General features: G+C 38.9%; 1 protein-coding gene across 1 annotated transcript in view; it reads right to left on the bottom strand.

The window, feature by feature from the left end:
• The window catches only part of hsp90b1 (heat shock protein 90, beta (grp94), member 1), a 30284-nt gene that overhangs the window by 3377 nt on the left and 3712 nt on the right, over positions 1–23195 (bottom strand). The window contains exons 2-15 of the mRNA XM_061925308.2: positions 21155–21257; positions 15856–15997; positions 15663–15779; positions 15259–15590; positions 15072–15183; positions 9908–10039; positions 9705–9821; positions 9486–9623; positions 9332–9409; positions 9190–9255; positions 3126–3395; positions 2817–3062; positions 2619–2755; positions 2468–2546 (exon numbers count right to left, since the gene is read on the bottom strand). Of these exons, the coding sequence (XP_061781292.2) occupies positions 2468–2546; positions 2619–2755; positions 2817–3062; positions 3126–3395; positions 9190–9255; positions 9332–9409; positions 9486–9623; positions 9705–9821; positions 9908–10039; positions 15072–15183; positions 15259–15590; positions 15663–15779; positions 15856–15997; positions 21155–21257 (2069 nt within the window). The remainder of the gene's footprint in view (positions 1–2467; positions 2547–2618; positions 2756–2816; positions 3063–3125; positions 3396–9189; positions 9256–9331; positions 9410–9485; positions 9624–9704; positions 9822–9907; positions 10040–15071; positions 15184–15258; positions 15591–15662; positions 15780–15855; positions 15998–21154; positions 21258–23195) is intronic.

Raw genomic sequence — 23195 nt, 5'->3', positions numbered from 1 at the left:
CGTAAAATATCAATATTATTTATCTCATTCACATAAGAGACTAGACGTATAAGATTTCATGGGATTTAGCGATTAGGAGTGACAGATTGTTTGGTAAACGTATAGCATGTTCTATATGTTATAGTTATTTGAATGACTCTTACCATAATATGTTACATTAACATATCAGTTGGTTATTTATGCCTCATATAACGTACACTTATTCAGCCTGTTCACTATTCTTTATTTATTTTAAATTGCCTTTCAAATGTCTATTCTTGGTGTTGGCTTTTATCAAATAAATTTCCCCCAAAAAATGCGACTTATGTTTTTTTTCCTTCTTTATTATGCATTTTTGGCAGGTGCGACTTATACTCGGAAAAATATGGTATTACCGTAAAAAAAAAAAAAAGGAGTACGAAGAAGCAGAGCTTATTTATTAATCCTACCCCCTTTTCCTTTACATAGCAGTTGCTAAAACTTTTGTTCACTTCCTGTTATCAATTTATTCACAATATACTCCATAAGTAATACAAATAAATAAGGGAAGTAAGTTATATTTCATATGGTGAGATGAGTAAGATAATCTAGAAAATGAATGGATGGATGAGATAAATTCAGAATGTTTATCATGGTTCTTCTTTGTATACACTTTAAAAAGTTTCTTTAAGTGGATCATATTAGTACATTGTTCGATTTCTTTGCTTAATCCATTCCATAATTTAATTCCACATACAGATATACTGAAGGTCTTACCGTATTTTTCGGACTATAAGTCGGGGTTTTTTTCCCATAGTTTGGCCGGGGGTGCGACCTATACTCAGAAGCGACTTATGTGAAATTAATACATTACCGTAAAATATCAAATATTATTATTTATCTCATTCACGTAAGAGACTAGACGTATAAGATTTCATGGGATTTAGCGATTAGGAGTGACAGATTGTTTGGTAAACGTATAGCATGTTCTATATGTTATAGTTATTTGAATGACTCTTACCATAATATGTTACGTTAACATACCAGTTGGTTATTTATGCCTCATATAACGTACACTTATTCAGCCTGTTGTTCACTATTCTTTATTTATTTTAAATTGCCTTTCAAATGTCTATTCTTGGTTTTGGGTTTTATCAAATAAATTTCCCCCCCAAAAAATGCGACTTATGTTTTTTTTCCTTCTTTATTATGCATTTTCGGCCGGCGCAACTTAACTCCGGAGGGACTTATACTCCGAAAATTACGGTAAGTGTTGTACGTGCATACAAATGTTTTAAATGACATTTTTCTCTAAGGTTATATTTCTCCTCTTGTTGAGAAGAATTGTTGTTTATTTTTGGCTAGCAGGTTATAGTTTGCTTTGTGTATAATTTTAGCTGTTCGCAAATTCACTATGTCGTGGAATTTCAGTATTTTTGATTCAATAAATAAAGTGTTTGTACGTTCTATGTCCAACATTGTGTTATTCTAACTGATCTTTTTTTGTAACACCGTTAATGAATGAAGTGTACTTTTGTACTTATTTCCCCATATCTCTACACAATAACTCAGATATGGTAACACTAGTGAGCAGTAGAGAATATGAAGTGATTTTTGGTCTAGAATAGGGGTCGGCAACCCAAAATGTTGAAAGAGCCATATTGGACCAAAAATACAAAAACAAATCTGTCTGGAGCCGCAAAAAATTAAAAGCCATACAGATAGTGTCATGAGATATAAATTGAATTAAGAGGACTAAAAGGAAACTAAATGACCTCAAATATAGCTACAAATGAGGCATAATGATGCAATATGTACATATAGCTAGCCTAAATAGCATGTTAGCATCGATTAGCTTGCAGTCATGCAGTGACCAAATATGTCTGATTAGCACTCCACACAAGTCAACAACATCAACAAAACTCACCTCTGTGGAAAGTTTGGTGGACAAAATGAGACAGAAAAAGAAGTGGCATAAAACACGTCCTAGAAAGTATACATGTAAACAAACTAAGGTGAGTTCAAGGACCGCCAAAATTAGTAGGACAAAACGGCGCTCGCCAAATACTCGAATCAGTGAAGCATGTTTAATATAAACAGTGTGCTTTGTAACAATTAGGGAGGTTTGTGTCATGATTGTCCTCCTATAGAAACCATATTAACAAAAAATAGATTTTTTTCCCCTCATCTTTTTCCATTTTTCATACATTTTTAAAAAAAGCTCCAGAGAGCCACTAGGGCGGCGCTAAAGAGCCGCATGCGGCTCTAGAGCCGCGGGTTGCTGACCCCTGGTCTAGAACATGCTTTTGCTTCATTAATTGACACATTTCTTGCTACTTTATGTTGTGTATTTTTTATATGAGATTTTCAGTTCAATTTATCATCCATCATTATACCTAGAAATTTGGTTTCATTTACTCTTTCAATTCCGTCTATTTGTATTTGACTTTCTCTTGAGTACAACTTAAATTCAAATGGGTGAAGACATAAAAAGGAGATTGTAACTTACATTGACTCGTTTGAGCATCTGCTTGATGAGCGGATGTTTGGGGTTGATTTCTAAGGTTTTCTTCTGGCTGGCGTAGTAACTGAAATACCAGAGAGACTTTTGTCAGCTGCAGTTTGACATTCAAGTTGTTTTTAAAAAAGTGAGCACTCACTTTGTGGAAATATCTTTTCCTGTCTGGTAAGCCTGGGCCTTCATGATCCTCTCCATGTTGCCCGACCAGCCGTACTGACTGGCCACCAGGGCGCACGGCGAGTTGGTGAGCCTCTGCGAGAGCACGGCCTTTTCAATCTGTCAAAGAGTCAAAAAGGTTGAGATGGACTGCTGGTCATTCAACTGGCTTCTTATTGACCTTCTCGTTGAGCGCCTTCTCCTTCAGCCAGGTGGTGAGAGGCTCGTATTCTTTCTCCAGAGCCTCGCGCTTCTCTTTGACTTTGTCGCTCTCTTCAAACTTGACGCCCTCCTTGGCCACGTTCTGGAAGCGCTTGCCGTCGAACTCTGGCAGAGCCTGGATGCAGTACTCGTCCACGGGCTCCGTCAGGTAGATCACCTCGTAACCCTTCTTCAGCAGCCTCTCCACGAAGGGAGACGCCTCCGCCTGAAGGACAACTCACAACCGTCACTTCATGCCTCCTCTTTGGTTAAAACCTCCGATCCTCACCTCCTTCCTGTTGGTGCCGGCCATGAAGTAGATCTTGTCCTGCTTCTCCTTCATGCGCTCCACGTACTGCTCCAGGCTGGCCAGCACCGTGTCGCTGTTGGAAGTCTGGAAGCGGAGCAGCTTGGCCAGGCGGGTCCTGTTGGAGTGGTCCTCGATGACGCCCAGCTTGATGTTGGTGCCAAACTCCTTCCAGAACTTGTCGTTGTAGTGCTCTTCTGCCATCTTCTTGATCATGTCCAGCGTCTTGCGCACCAGTTTCTTGCGGATAACCTGATCGAGGACAACGACTGTTAGCTTCCCGTATACCACACCTGGGAAAATGTAATTAAATCCGACCCACCGGACATTCCCAAATAATTTTTTTAGATCTTTTAAGATGGAAACTGTAGCTGCCATTATAATGTTTTCAAATGACCGTAAGTCTTGAACTACACAAAGTATTTCAATGGTTGGAATCTGCACTTTTGCATGATATATTAGTTACTATCGTAATATAATTAGTTACTATGGTAATCTAAGTCACAGCAGCTCAGACAAGGCACCGAGCAGTGTGGGTGGGGAGCGTTTCCACAGAGGCCAGCCTGAAGTGTGGGTGTCAGGGACAGACGCACAAGGAGATTTTTACAAGAAATTTCAAAAGCTTAGTGATGCAGATATATCGGATTGCAGGTGGGTTTTTTTTTTGGTTTTTTTTTTAACCCTTCACATTCATATTTTGCTTGATTGTAAAAATATGTGGATGTAGAGGGGGTGTGATGTTCATATGTTGTCAATATTCAGTGTTTTATCATTCATAGTTAATATTGTAAATCCCACATTCTTTGTTTTCATGTACCGTATTTTCCGCACTATAAGGCGCACCGGATTATTAGCCGCACCTTCTATGAATTACATATTTCATAATTTTGTCCACCAATAAGCCGCCCCGGACTAAAAGCCGCGCCTACGCTGCGCTAAAGTGAATGTCAAAAAAACGCTGCGCTAAAGTGAATGTCAAAAAAACAGTCAGATAGTTCAGTCAAACTTTAATAATATATTGAAAACCAGCGTTCTAACAACTCTGTCCCAAAATGTACGCAAATGTGCAATCACAAACATAGTAAAATTCAAAATGGTGTAGAGCAATAAATAGCAACATAATGTTGCTCGAACGTTAATGTCACAACACACAAAATAAACATAGCGCTCACCTTCTGAAGTTATTCTTCATTCGTAAATCCTTCGAATTCTTCGTCTTCGGTGTCCGAATTGAAAAGTTGCGCAAGCGTGGGATCCAAAAATGGCCGGTTCCGTCTCGTAGAAGTCATCGGGAGTCAGTGTCGCTGTTGTTGTGCAGCAGTTCTGTGAATCCTGCCTTCCGGAAAGCTCGGACCACAGTTGTGACCGAAACTATCTGCCCAGGCATTTACGATCCACTGGCAGATGTTGGCGTATGTCGACCGGCGCTATCTGCCCGTCTTAGTGAAGGTGTGTTCGCCTTCGGAGCTGTGTGAAAAAAGCCACCCGGCCTCTTCGCGTAAACTTCCCTTAACCACTCGCTCATCTTTTCTTCATCCATCCATCCCTTCGAGTTAGCTTTTATGATGACGCCGGCTGGAAAGGTCTCTTTTGGATGGGTGGAAGTTAGCATGGCAAGCTAGAACCACAGTGAAGGATGACTCCTCATTCCCTGTGGTGCGAATATTCACCGTACGTGCTCCCGTTCCACAGTGCAGTTCACAGGAATATCAGTTGCTGTGAAATACGGTAGTAATCCGTGTGCGGATGGAGAGATTGCGTCTTTTTATGATCCGGATCCTTGTCGCGTAGTAGGAGCCATTTTGTGGTCTTTACAGATGTAAACAGGAAATGAAACGTACGGTGATATCCGCGCGTTTTTTCTTCTTCTTCCGGGGGCGGGTGAAGCGCTTCCTGTTCTATGGGGGCGGGTGCTTTCCTTGGCGGTTGCTTGCGTAGAAGAAGAAGCGCTTCCTGTTCTACCGGGAAAAAAGATGGCGGCTGTTTACCGAAGTTGCGAGACCGAAACTTTATGAAAATGAATCGTAATAAAGCGCACCGGGTTATTAGGCGCACTGTCAGCTTTTGAGAAAAATTGTGGTTTTTAGGTGCGCCTTATAGTGCGGAAAATACGGTACATTCTGGTGTATCTGTTAAAAAAAAAAAAAAAAAAATTTGAATTCCATTCCTTTTAAGACGATCTGTCATGTTTTTAGCATTCAGACATTGTGATGTTTTTATTAGTGTTCCTAAAATTACACATTTTTTTCCTCTAAATTAATTGCCCAGGCCTAGTCTAAGTAATGTCGCAATTTTCAACAAAGCATGTATGCCTGGTAAAAAACAAAAAAAACAAACGCTGAAATGTAAAGTAAGGCTCCACTCATCTAAGATGCGCTAGCTTGATGCTAATTTACATTGGAATTGCCATAGACAGGCTAATATTAGCGTTAGCGATTGTACATGGCGATTTCAACACCTCCAAAAGTGGTAATGAAAAACTACAAGTAAGATAAATGTTCCAATCAAACAGCTGGTGTGTATTAAGCACACTACTTACAGTGTAAACACTTTGTAGGGCGCACAATAACAGTTTCCTGGAAAAACTTAGTCATAGATAGCCTATACCAGACCTCGGCAAATTAAGGCCCGTTGAGCTTTTCAATCTGACCCGCCGGACATTCCCAAATCTTTTTAGATCTTTAAGATGGAAACGGCAGCTGTCATTATGATGTGCAGTGATGTTTTCAAATGACCGTAAGTCTTGAACTACACAAAGTATTTCAATGGTTGGAATCTGCACTTTTGCATGATAAACTAGTTACTATGGTAATCTAAGCCACAGCAGCTCAGACGAGGCACTAAGCGGTGTGGGTGGGGAGCGTTTCCAGAGCGGCCAGGCTGAACTGCGGGTGTCAGGGACAGACGCGCAAAGAGATTTTTACAAGAAAGATCAAAAGCTTAGTGATACAGATATATCAGATTGTAGATGTTTTTTTTTTTTTAACCCTCCGCATTTGTTGCATTTCGCTTTATTGTAAAAATATGTCAATGGAGAGGGGTGGGGGTGTGACGTTCATATGTCAATATTCAGTGTTTTATCCTTCATAGTTAATATTGTAAATCCTACATTTGTTTTCATGTACATTCTGGGTGTCTCCTTCAATAAAAAAAAAATATATATAGAATTCCATTCCTTTTAAGACGATCTGTCATGTTTTTAGCATTCAGACATTGTGATGTTTTTATTAGTGTTCCTAAAAATACACATTTTTTTCCTCTAAATTTGGCCCCTCGAGTCAAAATAATTACACAGGCCTAGTCTAAGTAATGTCGCAATTTAAAGCATGTATGCCTGGTTGAAAAAAAACAAAAAACATGCTCAAACGTAAAGTAAGGCTCCACTCATCTAAGATGCGCGAGCTTGATGCTAATTTACATTGGAATTGCCATAGACAGGCTAATATTAGCGTTAGCGATTGTACATGGCGATTTCAACACCTCCAAAAGTGGTAATGAAAAACTACAAGTAAGATAAATGTTCCAATCAAACAGCTGGTGTGTATTAAAAGCACACTACTTACAGTGTAAACACTTTGTAGGGCGCACAATAACATTCAGTTTCCTGGAAAAACTGATAGCCTATACCAGACCTGGTAAATTAAGGCCCGTTGAGCTTTTCAATCTGACCCACCGGACATTCCCAAATATATATTTTTTTTTTAGATCTTTAAGATGGAAACTGTAGCTGCCATTATGATGTGCAGTGATGTTTTCAAATGACTAAGTATTTCAATGGCTGGAATCTGTGCTTTTGCATGATAATAGTTACTATGGTAATATAATTAGTTACCATGGTAATCTAATTAGTTACCATGGTAATCTAAGTCACAGCAGCTCAAACGAGGCCCCAGCAGTGTGGGTGGGGAGCGTTTCCACACTGTTTACAGAGCGGCCAGCCTGAAATGTGGGTGTCAGGGACAGACGCGCAGGGAGATTTTTTACAACAAAGCTTAGTGATACATCAGATTGCAGGTGTTTTGTTTTTTTACCCTTCGCGTTGATATTTCGCTGTTTTGCTTGAATGTAAAATATGTCGATTGAGACGGGGTGTGACGTTCATATGTTGTCAATATTCAGTGTTTTATCCTTCATAATTAATATTGTAAATACCACATTCTTTATTTTCATGTACAATCTGGGTATCTCAGTAAAAAAATTTTTAAATTCCATTCCTTTTTTTAAAGGTGGTCTGTCATAACGTTTTTAGCTTTTAATCAGAAATTATTGGGAGGTTTTGTATTAGTGTACCTAAAATAGATATACCGGCCCCCAGACACATTTTTCGCTCTAAATATATGATAAATATGTTATATACTGTAAAAGGTGTGTGTGATCTACACAGAATGAATGCCTTTCAGACATTTTATTTCCAGCCGAATTTAATTATGAATAGAAACAGTGATGATCAGTGGAGTCTTTTTACAGATCACCTTGCACTGCTAACATAGTTGACGTGTGCAAGACTTAAAAAGGCAGGTGTTGATAAAATACTTTCTAGCTGTAAGATTTCACATGATGGTGTACAACCTTTAGTGCCAAGAAAATTAACATCTTTATTTACACAATTACATATAGTACCGATAAAATCTTAACCTTTAGACAGCCTCTCTGAAAAGATCCTAACTAGGGCTGCAACTAACGATTAATTTGATAATCGATTAATCTGTCGAATAATTACTTCGATTACTAATCGGATAAAAAGAGACAAACTACATTTCTATCCTTTCCAGTATTTTATTGAAAAAAAAAACCCAGCATACTGGCGCCATGTTCTTTCAACTTGCCAAATAAAACAAGGAAAATGTTACAAAAATGCACACTTTTGACACCCCTGCTATATATAAATTAAATCTGATAAATCTATGGATAAAAAGCAGAGCCTGACAACACATGCGCGTTTATCATAACTCTCTCGCTCTGTCTGTGCCTCCCTCACCAATGCTGCTGCGCACCTTCACAAGTTGTTTTGTTTTTAACCTTCTTAACCCTGAACGTACATTGAAAATACACGCAACCCTAACTCAAAATGCCGGACATTTGAGGCATTTAAGAAACACAGCCCGGACAGCTCCGCAAAAGAGGACATGTCCGGTGAAAAGAGGACGTATGGTCAGGACCTAGCCCGTTAGCTGCTAGCATGCTAGTAGCGATCGGTTTCACCGGACATTTTGCTAGCAGCTAACGGGCTACGATAGACTGATCATACATCCCCTTTTGCGGAGCTGTCAGGGCGGAGTTTCTTGAATGCCTCAAATGTCTGGCATTTTGAGTATTGTTTACACAACGTGCAGTACGCTACTTAATATGTTCGTGTGGAAACTCGTTCGGCACCTCCGCACCGAAACGATTTGATATAAATACACGTATCGTTACACCCCTATTATTTTGATTATTGTTTCTCAGCTGTTTGTAAATGTTGCAGTTTCTAAATAAAAAAGGTAAAAAAAACGTTTTATTTTTTTTAATCAAACGTAGCCTCTCTGCATGCGCATAGCATAGATCAAACGAATAAATGACTAAATTAATTGCCAACTATTTTTATAATCGGTTAGTTGTTGCAGCCCTAATCCTAACCATGGATTTTGTGAACCTTTTAACTGCATTTATTTGTATGTGTTACAGTAACACTACTTGGACAAACTCCCCGAAATGCCTTGCCAGAGACGTTTCTGGGATTATGAGTCATTCTGTGCTGCGGAGACGTTCATCACAAAATCTGAGTAGTGGATTCATCCACATTACCATGTTAATTTTTATAGCCCTACTATATGTGATGTAGACCTTTCCTTCATTTACAAACAGATGCTAGAAGTCATTTTAAAAAGTCATTGCTTTGGCAGAATGTTTTTGATTTACATAATATGCTGTACCACTTTAGTCTGTGGTCACAATGGCAATGGTTGTCTCCAGTGTGCCAGTAACAATTATATCAGTTTGACGACATTTGTTTGCTTTAAACCCAACACTAGAGTATTTAAAGTCATTGTTAAGTAAACATCTTTACCTTGAGCAGTTTGTGCTGCTGTAGAGTCTCTCTGGACACATTCAGGGGAAGGTCATCAGAATCAACCTGACAATTAAAAGACAAACAAACTAAGTAAAGTGAAATGCAAAGTAAAGGCAGACTCCACTCAGTGTTGACTCACCACTCCCTTGACAAAATTGAGATACTTGGGCATCATGTCATTGAAGTCGTCGGTGATAAAAACTCTCCTGACAAAGAGCTGTGAAGACAGGGCGACATTTTGGATGCAGAACTGGAATAATGTTGGTTATCCTGCGTTTGTTACAGGCACCTACCTTGATGTAGTCGTTCTTCTTGGAGCCGTACTCGTCAAAGAGGCCGCGGGGCGCTGCCTTGGGGACGAACAGGATGGACTTGAAGGTCACCTCGCCCTCAGCGGTGAAGTGGATGTGAGCCAGAGGGTCGTCGCTGTCCTGTTAGAGCACATTTTTAACCAACATGAGGTAAGCTCTGGTATTGAGCTCTACATTATACTACATAGTCCAGTGTCTCACCTTTGAGAAGGTCTTGTAGAAAGCCTTGTACTCATCCTCCTCAACCTCCTTAGCGGGTCTTGTCCAGATGGGCTTGATGTCGTTCATCAGCTCCCAGTCCCACACGGTCTTCTCAACCTTTGTATTAAAAAAAAGTCAACAAATAGGTCCAAAAACTACAATCAAAATTCAATTTTCTGGCTAAATGACAAGTTATTCCTCACCTTTTTGGTCTTGGGCTTGTCTTTGTCTTCTTCCTCCTCTTCTTCTACCTCAACATCATCTTCTGACACCTCTTTCTCTGGTTCCTCTGCTGCCTCAGCATCCTCCTCAATGGGCTCCTCTACGGTCTCAGTCTGTCATGTCCAAGACAAGATCAAATTGAATGAACATAAGAGTGCAAAAATACATTGATTTTGACTGGCTTTCAGATAAGCACACAAGCCTAATAGTTGACCGACAAAAAGATGCTGCAGAACAACAGGTGGCCAACTTTCTGCATTCAAAGATGGTGGATTCGATTAAAAATTGATTGATGCATGTACATTCATGCAGTTTTACATTTGTTTTTGTTTCACTAAATACAAGTTTATCACTTGCAACTAAAAAAAACCCCAATCCATTTAGAATAAGAAAGTTAAATTGCCATATTTGTTAATTTGTGTGCAAAACTGGAACATAAGTGCCTGATAGCAAAGGAGCTGGTCCGATCTCTCGGTGAGGTGGCTCGTCGCAGTCAGACAAATTTTAGAACAGTTTGCATGACTTTATTTACAATAAATAATCGATTCTATAAATCGTTCATGTCCGAATTGCGATGCATCTAAAAAAAACCCCGATTATTTTCCCCACCTCGAGTGGATATGTCTGCAAACTGACTCATTCATCCTAATGTCTAGCAGGGATAACACCACACCTGTCAAAGTTCATCAACAAAATAAAAAGGTGAAAGCCTACTGGATTATTATTTTTAAACATCTTGCAGATGCACAAAATTTTAAAATTGACGCCTTGTGCAGAATTGGCTACTTTTGGAATTCCAAACCATTAAAAAAAATTAAGCAGACTTAGGGATAGTATCGCCTTTGCATCATTAATAGCTTGTAGAATGATTTTTATTGGAGTGGAAATCACAGTTTGCCCCCCCCCCAAGGCTTAAAGGGGAACATTATCATGTAAGCGTCAATATATACCTTGATGTTGCAAAAAAAAGACTATATATTTTTTTAACCGATTTCCGAACTCTAAATGGGTGAATTTTGGCGAATTAAACGCCTTTCTATTATTCGCTCTCGGAGCGATGACGTCACATCAGGAAGCAATCCGCCATTTTCTCAAACACATTACAAACACCGAGTCAAATCAGCTATTATTTTCCGTTTTTTCCGTACCTTGGAGACATCATGCCTCGTCGGTGTGTTGTCGGAGGGTGTAACAACATGAACAGGGACGGATTCAAGTTGCACCAGTGGCCCAAAGATGCGAAAGTGGCTAGAAATTGGATGTTTGTTCCGCACACTTTACTGACGAAAGCTATGCTACGACAGAGATGGCAAGAATGTGTGGATATCCTGCGACACTCAAAGCAGATGCATTTCCAACAATAAAGTCAAAGAAATCTGCCGCCAGACCCCCAGGAAAAGAGAGCGGATGAGGGTATGTCTACAGAATATATTAATTGATGAAAACTGGGCTGTCTGCACTCTCAAAGTGCATGTTGTTGCCAAATTTATTTCATATGCTGTAAACCTAGTTTAGTTGTTAGTTTCCTTTAATGCCAAACATACCAATCGTTGGTTGGAAGGCGATCGCCAAATTCGTCCTCGCTTTCTCCCGTGTCGCTGGCTGTCGTGTCGTTTTCGTCAGTTTCGCTTGCATACGGTTCAAACCGATATGGCTCAATAGCTTCAGTTTCTTCTTCAATTTCGTTTTCGCTACCTGCCGCCACACTACAACCATCCGTTTCAATACATGCGTAATCTGTTGAATCGCTTAAGCCGCTGAAATCAGAGTATGAATCCGAGCTAATGTCGCTATAAACTTGCTGTTCTATCCGCCATGTTTGTTTGTATTGGCATCACTGTGACGTCACAGGAAAATGGACGGGTGTTTATAACGATGGTTAAAATCAGGCACTTTGAAGCTTTTTTTAGGGATATTGCGTGATGGGTAAAATTTTGAAAAAAACTTCGAAAAATAAAATAAGCCACTGGGAACGGATTTTTAATGGTTTTAACCCTTCTGAAATTGATAAGGACCTCATGTTTTTCTTAGATTTAGAGAAAATTTAATATAATCTGATTTAATATAATCTGAGGGGTACACCAAAACAATTTGACTTGACCTGGGGCTGCAGAATTAGTTACATAGCTAAATTAAAGACACTATAGGATAAATGTGACACTCAGTTGACAATTAACCTTTCCACTTACCTCAACTCTTTTTTTTTTTTTTTTATTCAGTGACACTTCTCTGTATGTTTGTGATTTTTAAATTTTACTTTTATTATTTGTAATTTTGTTTTGTATTGGAGGGGACGACAAAAAAAGTGTTTTTTCAGTACCCGTATTATGATTTCCCTATCAAATGAATAAATAAAGAAAAAAGAAAAAAGAGAAAGGAAAAAACATTTACAATAAAACAACGCAGACCTCAACAAGAAAGCCTGCAAGTTGAGGAAGCAACTCGCTTAAGTTAACACTTGGACCACCAACTGTAAAATCTTCATCAAATTAAACAGATTGCAGGAAAACTGGACAAAAAATACAATAAAAAAAAACCTACTCATACTGATGCATTTGAAAACAACTCTACAACAGTAACCGATCATGAAAGACTCTACAGTATAAATACGTCACATTCAAACCAGTATGTATATTTATTACCAATGTGCTTACTCATTTCCCCCCACTAACACCTTTTCACACAGGAATTGAACCTAAACACATAAATTATGTGAATTAATTATCAGTAAAATACATGGTGAAGCAGTAGGTATTAAATATAAGCTTTGCTTCTTCCTAATCTTTTACAAACATGTTGAAGTCTGCAAGTACTACCATGTGACATTCCTTCATGCACTGTGTTACCTGTTTGAAACTAATAGATATAATAGTCGGCTAATCCTCGCCTCCAGGTCGACAAATAAAGTTTCTTACAAGTATCAATATCACTGGAGGACGAGGAATAGCTAAACGTGCTTCACTACACACCGTAGCGCACAGGCGTCAAAATATAAACAAACACCATTGGTGGATCTACACCTAACATCCACTGTAATGATACCAAGTACAGGAGCGTATCTAGATAGTACTTTATTGATTCCGTCGGGAGAGTTCCCTCAGGAAAATTAAAATTCCAGCAGCAGTGTACAAAATTGAGATCGAATTTAAAAAGTAGTCAATACTACTGGCATTATATCGATATTTTTAAACATTAAAAATGTACCGTATTTTCCGCACTATAAGGCGCACCGGATTATTAGCCGCACCTTCTATGAATTACATATTTCATAATTTTGTCCACCAATAAGCCGCCCCGGACTATAAGCCGCGCCTACGCTGCGCTAAAGTGAATGTCAAAAAAACGCTGCGCTAAAGTGAATGTCAAAAAAACAGTCAGATAGTTCAGTCAAACTTTAATAATATATTGAAAACCAGCGTTCTAACAACTCTGTCCCAAAATGTACGCAAATGTGCAATCACAAACATAGTAAAATTCAAAATGGTGTAGAGCAATAGTAACATAATGTTGCTCGAACGTTAATGTCACAACACACAAAATAAACATAGCGCTCACCTTCTGAAGTTATTCTTCATTCGTAAATCCTTCGAATTCTTCGTCTTCGGTGTCCGAATTGAAAAGTTGCGCAAGCGTGGTATCCAAAATGGCCGGTTCCGTCTCGTAGAAGTCATCGGGAGTCAGTGTCGCTGTTGTTCTGTGAATCCTGCCTTCCGGAAAGCTCGGACCACAGTTGTGACCGAAATATCTGCCCAAGCATTTACGATCCACTGGCAAATGTTGGCGTATGTCGTCCGAGGCTGTCTGCCCGTCTTAGTGAAGGTGTGTTCGCCTTCGGAGCTGTGTGAAAAAAGCCACCCGGCCTCTTCGCGTAAACTTCCCTTAACCACTCGCTCATCTTTTCTTCATCCATCCATCCCTTCGAGTTAGCTTTTATGATGACGCCGGCTGGAAAGGTCTCTTTTGGCAAGGTCTTCCTTTTGAATATCACCATGAGTGGAAGTTAGCATGGCAAGCTAGAACCACAGTGAAGGATGACTTCTCATTCCCTGTGGAGCGAATATTCACCGTACGTGCTCCCGTTCCACAGTGCGGTTCAGTTGCTGTGAAATACGGTAGTAATCCGTGTGCGGATGGAGAGATTGCGTCTTTTTATGAACCGGATCGTTTAGTAGGAGCCATTTTGTGGTCTTTACAGATGTAAACAGGAAATGAAACGTACGGTGATATCCGCGCGTTTTTTCTTCTTCTTCCGGGGGCGGGTGAAGCGCTTCCTGTTCTATGGGGGCGGGTGAAGCGCTTCCTGTTCTATGGGGGCGGGTGCTTTCCTTGGCGGTTGCTTGCGTAGAAGAAGAAGCGCTTCCTGTTCTACCGGGAAAAAAGATGGCGGCTGTTTACCGAAGTTGCGAGATCGAAACTTTATGAAAATTAATCGTAATAAAGCGCACCGGGTTATAAGGCGCACTGTTAGCTTTTGAGAAAATTTGTGGTTTTTAGGTGCGCCTTATAGTGCGGAAAATACGGTATATGTTTATAAAGTCAGGAAATATGTCTCTGGACACATGGACTTTCAATATGACCAATAAACTACTTGGTATCTGTTAGATACCTAAATGTGTGGTATCATCCTAAAGTAATGTAAAGTATCAAACGAGAAAAATAAGTGATTACATTTTAACTTAAGTGTAGATAAAACATGTCAAAAGAGAAAGTAAGCAGATATTAACAGTAAATGAACAAGTAGATTAATAATTCATTTTCTACCCTTTTGACATGACAAAATAGAATGATAAATGACAATAAGTTACTGCATTATGTCAGCAGACTAATTAGGAGCCTGTGTTTGTTTACTATTTTATTTAAGGACAAACTTGCAATAAAAATATGTTTTTTTTGTTACAATAAAGCTAATAATGGCATTTTTTGTGGTCCACTTTAGAAGTATCAAAATTATTTTGGTACCGGTACCTAAATATTGGTATCGGGACAACACTAAGAAATCAAGGCCACTACCGACAAAACAAAAAAGTGAAAATCTGTTTGTTGGTGAAAGTTAAAATGCTGCAATAAAACATTTAGACATTGCATTGACAGAAAATATTGATATTCACCTCATATTAGCGAGTATGTTAGTGTGTCAGTCATTACCTTGCTGGCCCAAACATAAATGGGGAAGTTGATGAACTGCGAGTACTTCGTGACGAGGTTCTTGATGGTCTCCAGCTCCAAGAAGTCTGAAGCCTCCTCTTTCATCACCAGTCTGTAGATGAATTAAAAAAACATTTATATACTTTGACACAAATAAATGGAGAAAGAATCCTGCATTAGGACCTACGTGATTGTGGAGCCCCTGCCCAGCGTGTCCCCGCGAGGGTCCTCGATGACAGAGAACTGGTTGGAGTCGGACTCCCAGATGTGCTGGGTGCCGTTGTTGTGCTTGGACGTCACGATGACCTTGTCGGCCACCAGGAAGGCGGAGTAGAAGCCCACGCCGAACTGGCCGATCAGCTCCGAGGTGGACTGATCCTCCGACTGCATCTCGGTCATCTTGTTCAGGAACTCGCTGGTGCCCGACTTGGCGATGGTGCCCAAGTTCTTCACCAGGTCCTCTTTGGTCATGCCGATGCCCGTGTCGGTGATGTGGAGCATGTTTTTCTCCTTGTCGGACTGGGAGCGGGCAAAACTTATTTAAATAAATCAGCAATGGAATGACAACATGGTGAAACAAACTGTGCATACTTTGATTTTGATGGTCAGCTCTTCATTGGAGGCCATTGCATCCTCATTGGTGAGTGACAACAGGCGGATCTTATCCAGGGCATCAGAAGCGTTGGAGATCAGCTCCCTGAGGAAGATCTGAAGAGACAATTCCCATCCTTGTAAGTGCTGCATGTGTCAATAAAGTAGAACCTACCCGTGTAACACCACTTACCTCCTTGTTCTTATAGAGGGAGTTAATGATCAGCTTCATCATGCGGTTGACCTCCGCTTGAAAGGCGTGCTTTTCGGACTTCTCCCGGAGTTCCTTAATCTGGGCCGCGTTCAATCCATCCAGCTGGATAGCTTCCTCCTCTCTGAGGGGGGGGGGGGGTAGACAAGCGCTCACAGGTGAGATATCACACTCGCACAGCCAATCATGAGAATGCAAAAAAACACAAAGTTCCCTCTGGGACTTTTAATGAAGCCGCTGCCAAAGCCACAATATTTGTTCATACAAAAAAAAGGTTGTCATGACCGTTTGTGTGCACAAGCTTGGTCAACTTGACACTCATGGAAACAGACACACCCCGACAGAGTCCGTCAACTAGCGACCTATTCTGGGGCCAATGTTCCCTCTAAGGTGCGCACTGCTCACGCGTCCTCTGCGCACAGCAAATCTATGCCGCGCAAAAAATCGAATCCCACTCTAAACCAGTGGTTTTCAACCTTTTTTCAGTGATGTACCCCCTGTGAACTTTTTTTTTTAATTCAAGTACCCCCTAATCCGGGGGTGCTCACACTTTTTCTGCAGGCGAGCTACTTTTCAATTGATCAAGTCGTGGGGATCTACCTCATTCATATATATATAATTTATATTTACTTATTTATGAAATATATGTTTTTGTTAACAAGTTAAAGGTGTTTAATGATAACGCAAGCATGTTTAATACATAGTTAATAAATTAAAGGTGTTTAATGATAATACAAGCATGTTTAACACATAGTTAATATTGTTAAGTTAAAGGTGTTTAAAGATAATGCAAGCATGTTTAACACATATAGTTAATATTGTTAACAAGTTAAAGGTGTTTAAAGATAATACAAGCATGTTTAACACAGATTCCTTTCTTTCATGAAGACAAGAGATAAAGAAGTAAAATACAGCACTATGTCATCAGTTTCTGATTTATTAAGTTGTATGACAGTGCAAAATATTGCTCATTTGTTGTGGTTTTTCTTGAACTATTTGGAAAAAAAGATAAGAATATCTAAAAACTTGTTGAAAAATAAACAAGTGATTCAATTATAGATTTCTACACAGAAGTAATCAACTTAAAGTGCCCTCTTTGGGGATTGTAATAGAGATCCATCTGGATTCATGAACTTAATTCTAAACATTTCTTCACAAAAAAAGAAATCTTTAACATCAATATTTATGGAACATGTCCACAACAAATCTAGCTGTCAACACTGAATATTGCATTTCTTTTCACAGTTCTTTTTGACAGACATTTAAAAAAAAATGTCACGTACCCCTTGGCATACCTTCAAGTACCCCCATTTGAGAACCACTGCTCTAAACAAATAGTTTGTTTTGTATGATTTTGCAATGAAACTGTGAGTAACAGGTGACGAAAGGCGGCCACAACAGATAAAACAATGTTTGTCAACACTTACATTATTGTAACATCTGTGGAGAGTGGAGACACTTGGACAGGAATTCCATCGGTCCCTTTATTTAGCGAAATAGTTTGTCGTCCATAACCACACCAAAACAATGTGGAAAATACTTTTATCTGGCAAAACTGGTCGTTGTCTACCGTACAAACCAAGCCAAAAGCAACTCTGTCATCGGTTATATCAACAGCAGCCGCTTGCTCTCTCACCTGCACCAACACATACACTATGGCAATTAACCACTGGTGCGTTTATGGCCACACAAAAAGTTGGACAACTCCAACACTACATGTAAAGTGTAAATTTCAGGTCGTTTTACTATGACTCCTCTATCAGTGTGCTTATTCTACTGCCATTTGTTAAGTGTTATTTTTTTGGATATTAATCATAAAATGATGTTACAGGACTACATAATTGCTAATAAAAATATGTATTTTACGGACAGAAAGTTAACACTTCATCTCATGCAACATGTGAATGTTTTAAGGGGAACTAAATGTGATCTCTGTAAGGGGTACACAATCTTTCCAAAGCAGGACCCCCACCCAGGCATAAAATACTATAGTGCATAGTTGATTAAAAAAAAACAAAAAAAACAATATCTAAGTGGGCCAAATCACATATTAGAAAATAATCTCTTGAAATTGACTAGTCACTTGATTATAATAAGACATTTAAAATTGTTATGTCAGGTTTGAGACAAATGCGCTGCTGGTATGACCACAGTGTGCACGTCTGTATTCCACTGAATGCTCACACACATGAAAAATTAGAGGGAACATTGTCTGGGAAGTAAAATTTTTTGCAGTAGGTTCCTCCAAAACAGAGCGCTTGTGTCATATAGAGGATCTTTGATCAGGACTTTTGTTCATAGGTCCTTGAAAGCAACATAGCGCTCCTGTCATGGACCATTTTTGATTTGCATTTTAGCGCTCCATCCTTAAAAAAGCATCAGAGCGCTCCTGTCATGTAGAAGATCTTTGATTAGCTATTTAAAAATGCAACAAAGTACACTCCTGTCATGCAGAGGTTCCTTGACTAGCATTTTTGCAGTGAATCTTGAAAACAGAGCCAATATGTCAGAAAAACTCTGGTCATATAGAGGATCTTTGAATAGCTTTTATTGCTGCAAGTACTTAAACACGCAACAGAGCACTCCTGTTACAGGTTCTTTGAGTAGCATTATGTAAAACAGCACAGCCATTACGTGGGAGGACCTTTGACTAGAATTTTTGCATGGGGTTCTTAGAATTGGCAAAGCACTCCTGTCCTATGTAATATTTGACTAGCATTTTGCAATCCATCCTAAAAAAAAAACAGCAGTTGAACAATCCTGTCATTAGGAATTTTAAACAATCTTTTTGCAATAAACATTTAGAATGAAAACCATACTCCTGGCATGTAATTACAGGATCTTTGACTAGTGCAGTGCTTCTCCATTTTCTGTCCCTCCCCCTCCCCCCGGAAGAAGAAAACATTCTGCCACCCCACAAACTATAAATAGTATAATTTGTCTATAAAACTGTTACAAGTAGACCTCTGCGCAACATTGTGTCATTAACCTGCTCAGTGGCCTTGTGGTTAGAGTGTCCGCCCTTAGATCGGTAGGTCGTGAGTTCAAAGTCATACCAAAGACTATAAAAATGGGACCCATTACCTTCCTGCTTGACACTCAGCATCAAGGGTTGGAATTGGGGATTAAATCATCAAAATGATTCGTGGGCGCGGCCACCGCTGCTGCTCACTGCTCCCCTCACCTCCCAGGGGGTGATCAAGGGTGATGGGTCAAATGCAGAGGATAAATTTCACTACACCGTGGTGTGTGTGACAATCATTGGTACTTTAACTTTGAATAAATCAAAGAAACATCAACTTGGCCCCTTGGAAAAAGAAAACATTCTGCCACCTCCCGGACTAAAAATAGTATTGTTTGTCTATAAATTTGTTACAAGTACACCTCTGCACATTAAATACTTATTAACATTAAATAAATCAGAGACAGATAAACTTGCAAACAACTAATATTGTTTTAGTTTGTAACAGAAAAGCTTTAAAAGTGGAGCAATTTGACTGCAATTAAAAAAATAAAATCCCTATTTTTATTATTTGACCAAGTTGAACCACTTTTATCTAAAAATAAAAATAAACAAACTCAAATTCTAAATGATCAGCAACATTTTGTGCTGATTCTTATTTTCAATCAAAAAAGAGGAAGACTGGATGAATGGCTACAAGGAGCACGTTTTTGTAACTACTCCACTTTATGTATGTAGCTCGGTTGGTATAGTGGCCGTGCGTGAGGGTTCCAGGTTTGATCCCCGCTTCCGCCATCCTAGTCACTGCCGTTGTGTCTTTGGGCAAGACACTTTACCCACCTGCTCCCAGTGCCACCCACACTGGTTTAAATGTCACTTAGATATTGGGTTTCACAATGTAAAGTGCTTTTGAGTCACTAGAGAAAAGCGCTATACAAATATAATTCACTATATAGCACATTTAAACAAAAATGTTTCCAAAGTGCTGCACAAAAACATTAAAAACAAGATTCAAATAATATCCCTAGCTCCACCAATGACTGAATAAAAACAATATAAAAATAAATATGATTAAAACCTATTTTAAAAAGGGTAAAACCAATTAAAACAAATAGAAATAAAAATTTAAAAAACACAGAGGACCACACAACTCCTTCCATCCATCCATTTTATACCGCTTATTCCCTTTTGGGGTCGCTGGAGCCTATCTCAGCTACAATCCGGCGGAAGGCGGGGTACACCCTGGACAAGTCGCCACCTCATCACAGGGCCAACACAGATAGACAGACAACATTCACACACTAGGGCCAATTTAGTGTTGCCAATCAACCTATCCCCAGGTGCATGTCTTTGGAAGTAGGAGGAAGCCGGAGTACCCGGAGGGAACCCATGCAGTCACGGGGAGAACATGCAAACTCCACACAGAAAGATCCCGAGCCCGGGATTGAACCCAAGACTACTCAGGACCTTCGTATTGTGAGGCAGATGCACTAACCCCTCTTCCACACAACTCATGTAGTGTTAAAAGCCAGAGAATAAAAAAGTGGGTTTTAAATCGAGACTTAACACTCCACTGTGGGAGCAGTTGCAACATGGAGGTGCAGGGTGTTCCAGAGCTTAAGGCCCCTGTCTCCCCTGGTTTTAAGTCTCGTCTTGGGCACCACGAGCTGGAGCTGGCCCTCGGACCTCAGAGCGCGCGCAACAGTGTAAACTTGGATGAGGTCCGAGATATGGAGGTGCCAGTCCATGTAAAGCTTTAAAACCAAACAGCAACATTTTAAAATCAATTCTAAAATGAACAGGGAGCCAGAGCAAAGTCTCAAGAATTGGGGTAATATGCTCGCGTTTCCTGACCCCCGTTAAAAGTCGTGCTGTAGCGCTCTGGACTAACTGCAACCGGGAGAGAGCTTTTTGGCTAATGCCAGCATAAAGTGCATTGCAGTAGTCCAGGCCACTTGTTCAAAAAGGTTGAGATATAAACTGTTTTACATTTGCTAAAAACACGATTTTAAAAACGCCATTGACTTGTCAAGTTTAAAATGACTGTCTATAGTGACGCACATACTTGGGGAGCATGGTACTGATAAAGCATGTTCGCTGGGGTCACTATTTAAAGAACAGGGACTAGTGTACGCGTGTCTTTTGCTTTTTACTTTCTTCTATGACATGTGAGATACATGGTAGAGCCTTGTTGTTAAGCCATTACAACATTTAGTATAAGTGTAGGGAAATCCAGCACTTCTCAGTCCTTGGCTTTTATTTAAAGTACACCACCCAGAACAATCCGGTTAAAACCTATGAATAAATAAAGACACTAACCTCTGAACCACCTCGTCGTCTGTCTTGGAGCCATCCCTGCTCTTGCCCAGGTCCTCTTCCACTGTGCCATCCACATCCAGTTCATCCTCAGCTTGCACTGCAGCTACAATTCATTAAAAAGTGGTTATTTGTGTGCACATATCCAAACACTTTATAGTCACTTTGATAAGTATCTTAGTTTTAAGTGCACTTTTTGGTCAAAAGTTTACATACACTTGTAAAGAACATTGAGTTTCCAATCATTTCTACAACTTTTATTTTGTGATATAAGAGTGATTGGAGCACATGTTGGTCACAAAAAAACATTCATGAAGTTTGGTTCTTTTATGAATTTATTATGGGTCTACTGAAAATGTGCTGGGTCAAAAGTATACATACAGCAATGTTAATATTTGCTTACATGTCCCTTGGCAAGTTTCACTGCAATAAGGCGCTTTTGGTAGCCATCCACAAACTGGTGGTTGAATTTTTGACCACTCATCTTGACAAAATTGGTGTAGTTCAGCTAAAGTTATTGGTTTTCTGACATGGACTTGTTTCTTTAGCATTGTTCACACAATTAAGTCAGGCCTTTGGGAATGCCATTTTAAAATCAGAATCACTTTACTAATCTCCGAGGGGAAATTAAAATGTTCAGTACAATCCCATTCAAGATCAGACAAACATTACAGGGAGACAGAACAGGATTGCTGACGGGTCTAACGTTGATTCTAGCCTGATTTAGCCATTCCTTTATCACTTTTGACGTGTGTTTGGGGTCATTGTCCTGTTGGAACACCCAACTGCGCTCAAGACCCAACTTCCGGGCTGATGATTTTAGCTTGTCCTGAAGAATTTAGCGTCAATCCTCCTTTTTCATTGTCCCATTTAAAGCACCAGTCCCATTGGCAGCAAAACAGGCCCAGAACCTTGACCACCTGAGGGCACCACAGACTGTAGATGCTTTTAAAAAAAGGCTTTTTATTTTTATTTATTTTTTTTAGATATATGCATACTAGTTCTAGCTATTTGGCTATTCTAGTTTTTATTATCTTTATTATTATTTTTTTTAATACACTAGCACTTTGAGGTTGTTTACTCAATGTAAAGTGCTTTTTACAAATAAAATATTATTATTATTATTAGAACATAATACTACCACCACCATGCTTGACGGTTTAGATATAGGCATACTAGTTCTAGCTATTTGGCTGTTCTAGTTTTTATTTATTTTTTATTATCTTTATTAAATTTTTTTAATACACTAGCACTTAGAGGTTGTTTACTCAATATAAAGTGCTTTTTCAAAATAAAATATTATTATTATTAGAACATAATACTACCACCACCATGCTTGACGGTTTAGATATATGCATACTAGTTCTAGCTATTTGGCTGTTCTAGTTTTAATTTATTTTTTATTATCTTTATTTAATTTTTTTAATACACTAGCACTTTGAGGTTGTTTACTCAATGTAAATTGCTTTTTACAAATAAAACATCATTATTGTTATTAGAACATAATACTACCACCACCATGCTTGACGGTTTAGATATATGCATACTAGTTCTAGCTATTTGGCTGTTCTAGTTTTTATTTATTTTTTATTATCTTTATTAAATTTTTTTAATACACTAGCACTTTGAGGTTGTTTACTCAATATAAAGTGCTTTTTCAAATTAAAATATTATTATTATTAGAACATAATAATACCACCACCATGCTTGACGGTATGTAGATGCTTTTAAAAAAAGGCTTTTTATTTTTATTTTTTAAATATATGCATACTAGTTCTAGCTATTTGGCTGTTCTAGTTTTTATTTATTTGTTATTATCTTTATTTTATTTTTTTAATACACTAGCACTTTGAGGTTGTTTACTCAATATAAAGTGCTTTTTCAAAATAAAATATTAGAACATAATACTACCACCACCATGCTTGACGGTTTAGATATATGCATACAAGTTCTAGCTATTTGGCTGTTCTAGTTTTTATTTATTTTTTATTATCTTTATTTTATTTTTTTAATACACTAGCACTTTGAGGTTTTTTACTCAATG

This window comes from Nerophis lumbriciformis, linkage group LG29 (genome assembly GCF_033978685.3).
Source record: "Nerophis lumbriciformis linkage group LG29, RoL_Nlum_v2.1, whole genome shotgun sequence".
Taxonomy (NCBI): domain Eukaryota; kingdom Metazoa; phylum Chordata; class Actinopteri; order Syngnathiformes; family Syngnathidae; genus Nerophis; species Nerophis lumbriciformis.
This window is presented reverse-complemented; position numbering and strand designations above follow the sequence as displayed.